Source organism: Amyelois transitella, chromosome Z (genome assembly GCF_032362555.1).
Source record: "Amyelois transitella isolate CPQ chromosome Z, ilAmyTran1.1, whole genome shotgun sequence".
Taxonomy (NCBI): domain Eukaryota; kingdom Metazoa; phylum Arthropoda; class Insecta; order Lepidoptera; family Pyralidae; genus Amyelois; species Amyelois transitella.
Genome location: NC_083535.1, coordinates 4729210 through 4742685, shown reverse-complemented (window position 1 = coordinate 4742685; position 13476 = coordinate 4729210). Strand labels below are relative to the sequence as shown.

The 13476-nt window shown below is 35.6% G+C and overlaps 2 protein-coding genes across 12 annotated transcripts in view; both read right to left on the bottom strand.

Annotated features, from left to right (window-relative positions):
- Positions 1 to 13476, bottom strand: part of LOC106133912 (coiled-coil domain-containing protein AGAP005037) — a 144118-nt gene that overhangs the window by 125693 nt on the left and 4949 nt on the right. For all 10 annotated transcript variants that reach the window (XR_001228582.2, XR_001228583.2, XM_060953570.1 and 7 more), the window contains exon 2: positions 9679 to 11526. Coding sequence is in view for 8 of the 10 variants with exons in the window: in XM_060953570.1 (XP_060809553.1) it covers positions 9679 to 11497 (1819 nt within the window). In the remaining 2 variants the exon portion in view is untranslated. The remainder of the gene's footprint in view (positions 1 to 9678; positions 11527 to 13476) is intronic.
- LOC132903944 (putative nuclease HARBI1) lies at positions 198 to 9655 on the bottom strand. Of its 2 annotated transcripts, XM_060953583.1 has the most exons (6): positions 1900 to 9655; positions 1547 to 1787; positions 1268 to 1464; positions 1036 to 1168; positions 794 to 935; positions 198 to 640 (listed from the first exon to the last, which is right to left on the bottom strand). In XM_060953583.1, exons 2-6 carry the CDS (start codon positions 1781 to 1783, stop codon positions 213 to 215), a joined length of 1137 nt encoding a protein of 378 aa, XP_060809566.1. In that variant the 5' UTR covers positions 1784 to 1787; positions 1900 to 9655; the 3' UTR covers positions 198 to 212. The 2 variants fall into 2 exon arrangements, with proteins under 2 accessions (XP_060809566.1, XP_060809565.1); XM_060953582.1 differs by having other exon boundaries at positions 1547 to 9655.

Here is a 13476-nt window from a genome sequence, read left to right as displayed (position 1 = left end):
TTTTCTTTTTTATTCCATGTTATAACTAGTAGATTACATTAGTATTATTTGACAAATACCAATGTTAACAGAAATACTTTGTAATGTGTACCATATTTTTAAGTGTTACAATTATGTTTACTTAATAATTTTTGCAATTAAATTAATAGCATAGAGTAGTAGTGGTAGTATAAATGTATAAAATAAAACAATATAAATATGATATATCTTTATTAATTTGTTCGTCTCCTTGTCCACAACATATTCACTATACGTTGCCGGGCTTCAACTCCTCTGCGCAGTTCCAGCGTGGCTCCAGCGCTGTGCGCAGCGGCGCTCGGCGCGGGCTCCGACGATGGCTGCTGCGCGGTGCCCGACGACAGCGAAGGGTTAACTTCGCTGGGGGAGGGGATGCGTGCTGTGTTACACATATTATGTAGCACACAACATGCGTTAATTATTTTTGAAACCATGTCTGGTTTATAATGAAGCACCCTATGCTTCAGCAAACACCGCCAACGTGCCTTTAATAACCCTATCGTTCGTTCCACTCTGTTACGAGCTGAACAGTGTATTTGTGTATAGAATTCTTCTGGAGAACCAGCTGCAGCATTGACAATTGGTGTCATCATGTACTCTCTTTGTGCATACCCCGAGTCACCTGCAAATATTAACAAGATGTCATTATTTAAGTTCAGCTTAGTACCTAGACTGGGCACCTATGCTTAACAGCTGAGGTAGCATCTAGGAAAATATTCTAATGAAATTTTTCCAATCATAGAAATGTAAATAAATAATAAAAATAAACACTTACCTAACAAATACACTGTCTCCCCTTGGTTCACTAAATCAATTAGGTGATTTTTGATTGCATGTTGGTTAAAGATGTGTGAATCATGGGTAGCACCACCAAAACATGCATCTACACTTATAATATTTAGATCAAAATCACATAACTGAAACAATAAAAAAATTAATATATCTTTTAACAGTGGCAACCTATACATTCACAAATTACTTCATTTGGTAAGGTATAGTTAATTTAAATGATCTTACAATTTGCACATTTCTGGAATGGTAGTGTTTTCGGTTGAAATACCAATCCTCATTCTCTGATGGTCTTACCATGGCCACATGTGTTCCATCTACACAACCAATAACACCGGGTATTCCATATTTTTCATAGAATCTAAAAGTTAAAAAAAAATTATGAAATGTAATATTTATTATAAAATTTATGTTTCCTACAAACATTTTCCTATAAGAAAATTTTATTGTAACTACTTACTTCATCTTTATAGCATTCCGTTCATTAACATTAGTAGGGAACTTTATATATTTTTGTAGAATTATTATTTGGTTGAACGCATTGGTCACCTCTTTGATACACCTTGACACTGACTGCTGTGACATTGCAGTACCATAGTTCCTTCCTACGATACGTTGATAACTGCCTGTCGCATAAAAAGAGAGAGCAACCAATATCTATAACAAGAAGAAAATTTAAAGATTTAGGTATAGATTTTAGAACTAGAACGAAAAAACTATAAAGAACTCAAATACTTGCCTTAAATTTTATGGGAATATCACTTCTGCGAGAAGGTGCCTTTAAGTATGGGGAGAGCACCTCCACAAGCTCCAAAAAAATTTCTTTTGTTATTCGATAGTTTGCCACAAATTCTTCATCGCCAATTTCTATAGCTGCTGCACAATAACGTGCTATTTGCGTTCTTCTTCTTCTTTGGCGTGCGTCAACTCTCTCAGCTTCATCCAATAAATTTAATTGTGCTGCAAGTCGAGCCATCCTGCTATCAATCCACAAAACAAAGTTGTAGACAAAAAATTGCAAATATTTCCCAGCACTTTCACTCACGAAGAAAGATTATTGTATCTCAAAGCATTATTGTTAAAGAAACTTACCTATTTTCTATAATTTAATCTTGAAAACACACTTTTGATTTCAAAAAAGTAGCGTCTTGTGAATCGTGTGATTTGACGTATGTTTTCGATTTAAACATGAGCATAACTCGATCTCGATAGTGTCGAGAGTAAGACATAACGGCGGTTTTCGATTTCAAGTAGTTCACTATTCGACCACAACTCGATTGGCGCTTCGGTCGTTTTCCAGAGTACCAAATTACTGATTCTCGATGTCAATTCGATTTTGATCGTAACTCGACCGCGTCAAGAGTAACCCTACAGAGCGACCAGCGGGCTCGGATTTCGTTTAATATTAATCGCTTATCTCAGCTAAGACGGGCCTCGGATGGCTATGTAATACTGAGGCTACATTAGCGAGCTACGGCGAATATTTGGGCTATGGCGAAGTTTGTGGCCGAGTACAAAGTTGCAACGCGATGTATTTAAGTAAAGCCGATATAACAGCGGAGCACTGTCGGTAAAACTGCGCGCTTCAAAGGGATATGTCCTAACAGTATTCGCATGGCGGCTATGTCATTACATTACAGAGCCATCCAGACTTAGAAGCGGAACTACATACAAACGAATATTCGCCGCTTTATAAATATTCACCCTCCTAATGTAGATAAAAAATCCATGTTCGTATCTGGTTATCAAAGAGCAGCTACGAACATGGATTACCTAAAAGAAAAAGACCCCGTAGTCGCAGCCCAATACGTGGGTCCGATTAGACCACTAGATTCCACTTTACACAACGCCCATCACTCTGCCAGAGACAGAGATAGATGGAGGAAGATCGTACAAGAAGAAGAAGAAGAATATAGATAACCTCAGCATTATCGTGAATCTACTAACATGCTAATTCATGTAACAGTACAGTTATCATATAAAGAGCTTTGTTTAGTAAAGTTATATATTATCATCAAAAAATCCACAAATAACAGAACACTATATTTTCTAAAAAACTTATCATAGGTATCAAAATCATTATGAGGTAGTGATAAAAAACAATCCTTACTTTACTTTCAAAAGGCACCTTAAAAAAGGAATTTTCTAGATTTTATTTTACCGCTTTACGTATGAGAATGAGTTTCTGTTAAGTACTTATAAATCAAACAGTGAACAGACTATAACAGCTCCTTGTGCAGATAACTGAAATGCCATTCCAGCTATAGCCACAGGGTTTAACACCTATTAGATCAATCATGTATCAGTTAATCCCTCCGTCTGATTATTATAGTCATAGAATTCTGTGATCACAGCCAAATATGCTGAAAATCCTCAAATATCATCCCTAAGTTATAATTTCATACAAACATATAATTTCTTTATTAATACGTGCTGATAATTTCCCCTGATGGAAAGAAATAGTTTTCCTAATTATCGGTCATCAAAAAAAAGTTGAATTCAAAATTATTATTTTTTTATTTATCATTATGTGACATAACATCTTGATATTAATATATCTTTAGGTTTCACAACATTTGTTGAAGTTTAATAAATTACTTAAAACCTTTGATGCTTTGATGTATATTATATATATAATGCTACTTTAAATTGGTTTTAAAAAAGCTATCATGTCCCAATAAAAATAGCGTGAAGAAACTTCTTCACGGTAGTTTTTAAATTTAATTTAGTACCTCAATAAAGTCTCAGTATCGATAAAATCGAATACGGAAGTGACATAGACCTTTTATCGTCGGAAAATACCGATGAGATTGTAAACTCAATAAATCTTCCTTGCTTCAAAAGGACGGTTCTGTTAAAATTGGGAAATCTAACAGTTTCGCCATATCTTTCTTTACAAGAGTATCCTACCAAGTTGAACTTACTTTGAAGTTATGTTGATTTGTCCGTATAAAGTCTATATAAATTACAGATAAATATTATTAAACCACTACACTAACGGGTAAAAGGCGCAATGGTGATACTTAATTACTGTTAATTTTACGTTGTGGAGTCTTCAGCTTGCAAGATGAATGCGAATGAAGCGAAAGAAACGCAGGTATCGTGACAAGTGGAAATACATAACTCCTGTTAACTGTCCGAGAAATTTATAACTTCCTGTTTTATTATAGACGCGCGGACTCTGGGCGGTCAGACAGTCTTATACTCTGTAAATAATACAGTTGCGTGCGGAATTTTCACAGGCGGGTCCCGTGACGTAATCCACCGCAGTAACTTACTGAAACTGGTCACCGAAATAAGGAGACAAAACCACAGAATTTTTAGGTTCTAATGCCAAAAAATAACTACGACTAAGAGATTCAACTGACCTTCTGAAGTAACACGGAACTCTTATATAACTGAAAATACAATAAGAATATTTTGTGGACTCATTAATATCAGCCCATCAATCCTTCGACTAGTTATCAGGCGATTGAACAATATTCAATCTTTCATTATTCTTTTATTAAATTGTGGTTTGTGGTGGAAAATTATTTCGGTAAATGACGTGATTATTGTAACCTACTAAGATGATAAAAACACATTGCTTACATGCTACATCTCTATGATCTAAAGATCCAATCCAATTGATTCACTCCTGCATTAATTATGTATAAAACTACCCGGAAAATAGGTATTTTAGAGAGTAGTAATTTGATGATTTTATGGATCTTCAGAAATAGGTAGATAGTTTTATTTTAAGTTTTTACTATTTTATTACAGCGCCGCCGCTCGGTAACCCAGCTGGTTAGTATGAATTTAATATGAATCAGTAACCGTGATTTTATTTCCTACACTAAGTGCTGATAAATCTCGTACCATTTTATTTTTTTTAGTTCGATTACAATATTATTACACAGTTACAACGCACATATGACGAGACAAGACACGATTCTCATTTAGCGTTATTTGCTTTTTTGTCATTTACGTACGAAAAACAAAAAGATAAATATTTAAAACTAAAGTAAACCAGCCAAAAGCTCTGGAGAATAAAGCGTGGCGTGTGTGTGTTTTTTTTAAATTTATTTATTTATGTACATCAAGGCAAATAAGAATAAATCTTAAAATAAAGAGAAATTCAGTACAAGCGCACTACTTATTTCTAAAGAAATTTCTTCAAGCAGTGTGTTGTTTGTACACAACCGTTTAACTTAAAAATAGTTTAGGTGAAGCTAACATGAAACGTCTGGTAATGCAAGACTGCGATACCAATATACGGAAGTTCTTCCAGACTAAGTCGTTCGTTTTGTCTGGCTAGACAGCTTTGGAAAGATAAATCTTTCTCGTGTTGAAACCGAGACAATTTTAAGTTGTATAACAAAATACGAGTAAAACAACAATACTTCCGTGATGTACTATTATTTATATATTATGTGGTTCCTTTTGTAAAAGTCAACCAAGGGAAAATCTTTCACTATTTTAGAATTTCACTAAGCTTTCCAACTAATTTGACCTTCGAGTCTCATTACTATTTGCTCTTTGTACCCGGAGGGAATAAATATTAATTATTAAACAGCAATTTTGCATTAAAGCTGGTGTCACTCGGGCGTGAAGAGCTCATTTCAATTTCAATTCATTTATTGCATATCATTTTGTACATTTCAGTTCTAACTACTACAATAGTCACTGGTTTAATAATGGGTAAAAACATTAATCGTAGGGTATATCAACGTTGTTATTGAAAAGGCAAGCGGTTTTGTCAATTTAATTAAGTATGATTTGATTTCATTCAATTCAATATATTCATTCAGATAATCTAGACAGGTATAATGTACAATGTACCTACTGAGTATACTGTACCTACTGAGCAAAGCTAGGTAACTTCGGTCCGTACATAAAGACAACTACGGAGCGTAACTGTATTGGGGCTCCGAAAGATTAGTGGAGTCGATGTACACAGGCTGACATTGTCTTATTGAAACCTTATGCTAATCAGGGTTTGAAGGGAATCCTTTTGATACAAACGTAGCGATATTAGTTTTATAAGGTTTGGGTTTTAAGCCTTGCGGTTAACGGACATCAGGGATTTTTGTGAGACTATAAATTTTTCCTTAGGACAAATAATTAATTTCAGTAAGTATTGTGGTTTTCAAAATGTTGAACACAAAGTTGAAGCATTGGAAGCAGATTGCAAGAACCTCCAAACCAGTGTAAACTGCATAAGAATTCGTTACGTGATTAAAAGAAGAAGGCTTCGAAGCAGGCTTTGCTTTCTGCAAGGCTACTACATACTACATATGTAATGATACTTCAACTTTGAACTTTTCTCCGTAGAGGTAATAATTTTCTTTATTTGGTAAATTTATTCTCGTAACTATACAACTCGTAACACTAACCATTAGTGGAGTTAGCGTTTTTTCTTTATCGATAAAAAAGTATAACATGTAATTGGTAACAATATTCTAATTACTACTGTCCGTCCGGATGGATATAAATTAGAGAATGATACGGATATTTTTAATAAGCTTGGAACGACACCAATAACGACCATAAATTATGTAATTGAACCCTATTATTACATCTTACTTAATTTTTTATTTCCTTGGACATTATTTACAGTATTTGCTTATTTATACTAATACTAGCTTTCCGCCCGCGGCTTCGCCCACGTGTAATTCGGTTATATATTTTCGTTTTTTAATGATCTCGACAGGGCTTTTTCTTCCACAGGCTGAAATCTTGTTACAACTGGAATTAAATATAGCCTGTGTTACTCAGGGATGATGTAGCTTTTTAATGGTGAATGTTTGAAATCGATTCAGTAGTTTCGGAGTTTATCGATTACATGTGTAAACAAACAAACATATAAAAAAATAGATTGTTCCTCTTTATAATATTAGTATACATACAAATCTATATAGAAAAAGTAAAGCGAGACAAAATCATCGTCTCAAAAGAAAAAAAAAATAGGATTTATAGGACGAAGAGGCCTTACAGGATTTCCTTCTGTTTAAGTATTTGCGTCTGATAGTCATCATCCCATGTGAATGAGCTGATGATGGAAGGTACAACTCCTCAACGGTTAGGAGTTGAAAGAAAATTCTTACGAAGTTATACGTACATGTGAGGCTATTAGGTTGACCTGATAATAAAAAGTAAATCTCATTAACGTTAAGAATTTAGGTGAAAATGGATGCGGACAAATTTCGTCTCTTCACTTGTTTCCTTTTAGCTGTTTGTCTGTTTGTATGGGTAGTGTTAACACAAAATAGGGATTTAAAGGCGTGATGTTATTAATGTTATGCATGTATGTACATAATTATGTATGTTATTATGTATGTTAAAGAGACGACTGAAAGTTGTCATACAAAGTCTTTTTTTTTAAGGATGGGAAATCATCAAATGACCTCTCCCGCTCTGGGTGGAACGGAAGGGAGTGTCAGACTTTTACTGACTAAAACCCACCTCGTTCCTTCAGTTGCCCTTTGCGTTCCGGGGCCACGGTATCTCGTTAGAACTTTCCCGCAGCCCCGGCTCAGTTTATCCCGTTTCCCCCCCTTGGGGGTTGACATTTCAAAAATCCCTTCTTAGTGCTCACTTATGTTACTAAAGGAACCTCTGTTCAAAATCTCAGACTCCTATACCGAGCGGTTTTGGCTGTGCGTTAATAAATCGGTCACCCAATCGCACCCCCTAAATCACGATTGGAGGGTAGTTTGAAAAAACTTATAATGTCAAACATATTTACTTGCCTATGTACGTGTTCATGCCAAGTTTCAAGTTTATAAACCCAAGGAATAAGATTTTTCATAGAAACGTTTTTACCCCTTTTCCCCCCTTGGGGGTTGAATTTCCAAAAATCCTTTCTTAGTGCTCCCCTACATATCCCAAGGAACCTACATTCCAAATTTCAGCTGTCTACGACCAGTAGTTTCGACTGTGCGTTGTCTGTCAGTCAGTCACTCAGTAACGGAAGAGTTTTATATATATAGATTATAAAGCTGAAGAGTTTGTTTATTTGAACGCGCTAATCTCAGGAACTACTGGTTCGAATTAAAAATATTTTTGCGTTGAACAGACCATTTATCGAGGAAGGCTTTAGGCTATATAACATCACGCTGGAACTACTCGTACAAGGAGCGAAAAAATAATGGAAAATGTGAATAAAACGGGGAAAATTATTCATCCTTGAGGACTTCAATGATGCCCAAAATAACTATTCCACGCGGACGAAGTCGCGGGCACAGCTATATAATAATATACTGTAAAAACGCTCTCTCTTTCTGTCATCTCTACGTGTTTCCAGTTCGCTTCGACGCCGCAATAATAATAATCCGTGGTCCACATTCTGACATTTCGAGACATTTTCTCTCTCCATCTCGCCCAGTCTTAATCTCCAGAGACTTGAGGAAAATTTGCATATCATCCATGTCAGTGTTAAGCCAATTTATTCAGACAGCTTTTTCTACTTAATGCAGGTATTCGTAATAGGAAGACATTGCATACATTGGTTTTGGTGACAATATAAAGTTCACAACGGTTTCAAAGGAGAAGCTCAATAGATGATAGACCGCCTTCTGCTTAACCGGCATTGTAGTTAGCTAGTACTATTTTGCAGTTCTGGTCACAAAAAACACAGTACTAGAGATTCAATGACTCCGAATGGACAATTCTCGGGGATGAAAGGCGTACACGTGTTAAACACTCCTTTACCAGTAGTATGTATTTGGAGTGTTACTCGACCCCACTCATTTTAGCCTAGTGGGGCAGGAAAGCGCAATGAAATGAATTTATGAGACTTAAAGAGGCACATAGCCAAGGCATAAAGATTTGTAGCAATGTTTTATATCGTGTGGTATTGAGTGCTCGACTAACAAATAAAAGGACTGGCAGTTTCTGTGACATTTAAACAGAAATTCGTTTGGCGGAGTTACTTACTTGTACCACAACTCATCACTTTGATGTCTTACCCTTTAATATAATCATACCCGCATACAGTTGAAAGTGACACGCTTTGTACGAGTATGCAAGATCCATTACAAAGTGTCAGTTTTAAATTTTACATTGCTTACACGGATGGCAAAGTAGTTCATTTATTTGCCTTTTCCTGCAGGATTGCGGATGGCAGACGGGAGTATTTTCGTATACCTCACTTATATGTATATAATACCTGACTAATCACTCCAGGATCGCGGTGATAGGCAGACCCAAAACACAAGGGACAAATTGTGCATATTATATTAGTCTCGTAAATAAATATTGACAAAGCTTTTGTGTACCGAACTATGTGAATCATTAATAGTCGATATTAATAACTTAGTTCGTTCAACGGCGAACAAGAAAATTCAATTATGCTCTTTCGATATCTATTAATTATTTCACCAGCAAAATTATATTATGAAGCAAGTTATTGAGAGTAAAAGGTTAGTAATTGATAAAAATTACGCAAAAAACAGGTTCTATTGTTTCGGGAACGAATAACTTTTCTGAAATGGAATTACAGTCATGAACGTATTCAATTCCTGAGTCCATCAGGACATCCCCAAGTCGTTCTAGTTTCAAATCACGGGTATACGGGTTTTTCTTGAGTCGCGAGGGTATTTAGTACCTATAAGCCTTTTCACTCATTTCGGTAATCGCTGCACCTATTTATTTATGCATATTGTTTATCTATTGTAGTATTTATGTATGTATATTATAATTATATTATTTCAGTGTAAGTATAAATATATTTATTTAGTTTAACCCCACATAAATTTATCTGTCAGACCCATTGGTTGACTGGTAGATAATGCTTCCAGCATGAAGTCCACTAATTATGCTATACATTTGTATTTTGTGCAATGAAATTTAAATAAATTAATAAATATTAGACTTTGTTTATAAACTTACCTTTGCGTGAATCTCCCTGAAGAATCCTTTGTATCTCCCCGGCCTCTGAACCGCTCTCAGACTCTGAATACATCGAATGTCCGGGAAAAAGAAGTTTTTTATTCGATATTCCGATACTTTTTCCGACACTAGTAGTCCGAAGAGGAGGCCGAGGAGGGCCTCTAGACCCGGGTTCTCTTGATCCCAATGAAACATTCGAAAATACATTCCTCGTCGCATATTTACTGTCGCTCGTCACTTCATAGTTCACTATTGGGACACCAGTATAATTCATAACAAAATCACCGTTGACTGACAAATATTGTTCTTCAAAACTTACTCGTTTCGGTTTGAGATTAGAGTTCTGCGATACCTGTGTTAAAGATCCTTTTTGAAAAATAGGAGCTATTTTTGAACCTGAACTCTCGGGCAACTTATTTATATAATTCAATTTTTCAGGGTGTCTATAAATTACTTCCTGGTCGATCGAAGGGGATCGTGTAAAAGAAGTATCTCTTTCATAAGTACGCCTCTCAGGTGCGGCTCTGTTGAAAGGAGATAAGGTCTGAATTGGCTGATTGGAACAATAACTCTCCAAATCTCTTCCTCGAGGCAAGCTGCAACTTTTCGTCTCAACGGACAACGAATTTGGTGAACTACATGTTGAATTTGAATAAATATGTCGACGCACAGGGTTTCTCATGGAAGAATACTGTAAAGACTGCCTCATTAAGTAATCATCTTCTTTTTGTTTCTGTTCTTTTAGTTTCTGCCAGTAAAATGCTTCCACTCGCTTTCTTGTCTTTTCTTTTTCAACAACTTCCAATTTCGATGCATCGGTAATGTTCGTTGTAGAAGTCGGTGTCGTTACTATTTGGTGAAAACCTGTAGGCTTCGGAGAAGGACTTAAGTTATTCCGAAGACATATACGACTCAAAGAATTTCTCTTTTCTTCTGCTTCTGTCATAGTTTTCTTTACTTGTTCATATGGCGATACGGTTTTTGGCATGCTTGGAGTTCTGTGATTTATAGGTATAGGTGAAGTTGGGGCAGAATAATTATATGATTTCCTAATTTTTACATCCTTGGCAATATCATTTTCTGTTGGTGTTTTGGCAACTCTGGGTTTGCTATTATCTTTATCTAAGGACAAACTTCTCGCTCGTGTTGGCTGTATTGTTCGCACTTCTGCTTCTTTCGTCGGTGAAATAAGAAATTTGGTACTCACTTTCTTTATTTCGGCACCAACTGGCGCAGGATCGGCATGCGCTTTTGAGGCTCTGTATATCTCAAATTCATCTAAAGGTGATATTTTATCAGATAGCTTTTCTAAAGAGTGGTAATATACATCTGGAAATTGTTGCATGTCGTTCATGTTATTTTTACTGTTCGGTGATGTGTGTGCTTCACTAGACGGTTTTGGCGGCACTTGAGGTCTAGCCACGTGATGCGAATACTTCTCTTTTGTATTTCCACTGTCAGAACTATAATTTAAACATGTTCTATTTCTCGCACTATCTGATACTAAAGTACTACTCGATGAATGATTGGTAAGCACGTCATTACACTGCGATTCGCTATCAAACGATTGTTGTTTACGCGATACTGAAAGATCTTCATATATACGATCATTGTTATCATCATTATCCATTCGCGTCGCAGTATTCGTGATAACTTCTTGAGGATTTTGATAAGTATTACTATTGGAAGAATTATTTTCACTCGAATCCTTGACTCGCATGGGATCCTTGTTACCGTTTTTATCTCTAGATTTATGCGAGAAAAATATTGGAAATAATTTTCTGAAACTACTATTTCTTTTTCTGGTGTCCCCGTTCATTATGTTGTATTTTCGTAAACTATGTGTACCTGAAACAAATAAAGCACATTTTATCTTCAGCACAAATATTTGGGTATCTGAGGGTCGAGCTTTATTAAACATAACACCCGTAGAGATCCTCTCTAAGAACCTCGTAATCCGAGTATTAAACAAATAATCCAGAGTTGTACAAAGGTTCCGAGAATATTTATATTGGAATAATGAATTTTACCCTTTAATTGTTTTACGCTTAATGTAATGAAGTCTCGAAAGGGGTGTGCTATTTTTAGATAATAAATTAGAACATTCAAATATAAAAATATTGATACCTGACGTTATAAGCAGACTACAGAAGTTAAAAAAAAATAATACCAAATAGTTATTTCTAGTAGCGATTGATTGATCATGATTAAATACGAATCCCATTTTGCAGTATTTCACTTTTGCTATAAATTATCCAAGGAAAGGTGTTTCCGATCATTAGCCTATAAAAAGAGATAAACAAAGAGAAATTTCAAAAGAAAGCACAACATGTTTCGATGATTGACTTCAACATCATTGAATCAACACAGAAATCGGAAATGACTACTTATATTACACAGCTTACTGCTAATACTTCATTGTATCATTTGAGGAAGCATGTTGCTGAAAAACTTTGTAATCATTTGACGAAGCATGAAATTGATAATCAATTTATAAAATCAATCTATGCATCAACTATCATGGCACGCAGTTAAAAAAAGTGCGGACTTTCAAAAAGTAAAATAATTCCTTGTCTACCAATCAATTTGGGGCAAATACACATTTTTCATATGTATGTATGTTTGCAACGCGATAATTTCGAACCCCTGGACTGGTTTTAATAAAATTTCTGAATCTATCAATAAATTTTTTAAGTTCGTAGTAGATTTTAAGATATTCAAAATTTCGTAATAAAAAAATGTTCGCGAGGTCCGAGTTTGCAGCGAACGACTAGTTTAGTAAGGTTTGGCCAGTACTACAACGGTGAATCCAAAAGTTCGCGGTCTCACCTAGTAAATAAATGTCTATAATTCTTATACTACCCTTATTTTGTAGCTTTTATATTTAGTAGTAAGCGTGCAAATTTGCAATTGGATTCATCTCTCTGTTTTTGTTTTTTTTTGTGCAAAGCAAGTCGTGAAGTTTTCTTACTATGGAAAAAATTTAACTGCGTGCTGTGATTAAGTACCTGCATAAGAAGGGGTTAACGCCAAAGGAAATCCATAAAGATATGGTGTACACATTAGAAGAATCAGCTCCGTCATATTCGTGTATAAAAAAGTGGGTAGCTGAATTGAAACGCAGACGGGAGAGTTTTGAAGACGAACCCAGAAGTGGTCGGCCATCAACTTCCACGACCCAGGAATACGTGGATAAAATTTGTGATCTTATATTAGGAGACCGAAGATTAACTATTAATAATATTGCTGAGATTACTGGCATAAGTAATGGACGAGTTCAAAATATAATAATACTAAAGAATTAGGTTTTCACAAGGTGTCGGGGAGACGGGTTGCCGAGATTGCTTTCAGCTGACCAGAAAAGGGTTCGTTTCACCATTTCACGTGGCTGTTTGGAGCTGTTTAAGTCCGATCCTGATGATTTTATACCACGATTTGTAACTATGAATGAAAGCTGGGTTCATCACTATACTCCCGAGTCGAAGCAGCAGTCTAAACAATGGAAGCAGTCCGGTTCACCGACTCCCAAGAAGGCAAAGGCGGTGTTGTCAACCAATAAAGTTATGGCATCTGTATTTTTGGGCATTTTTTGGGATGAAAGGGGTTATATTGGTAGATTATTTACCAAAGGGTAAAACAATTAATTCTTAATATTCTTACTGTAACCTGCTGAGACAAATTAGAGAAAAAAAAGGAAAAACGACCGGGATCAGTGATTATGTCGAAAAAAAAATTGTTTTCTTGGTTAGGCCACGAACTTTTGGATTCACCCTCGTATAACGGTAGCGCCATCTATTC

Coding starts and splice junctions, on each gene's coding strand:
- LOC132903944 (XM_060953582.1), bottom strand. CDS start 1,783: ATGGCTCGACTTGCAGCACAATTAAATTTATTGGATGAAGCTGAGAGA. Junction 1,169..1,267: donor CGGAATGCTATAAAGATGAA/GTAAGTAGTTAC, acceptor TTTAACTTTTAG/ATTCTATGAAAAATATGGAA. Junction 936..1,035: donor ATTCCAGAAATGTGCAAATT/GTAAGATCATTT, acceptor TTATTGTTTCAG/TTATGTGATTTTGATCTAAA.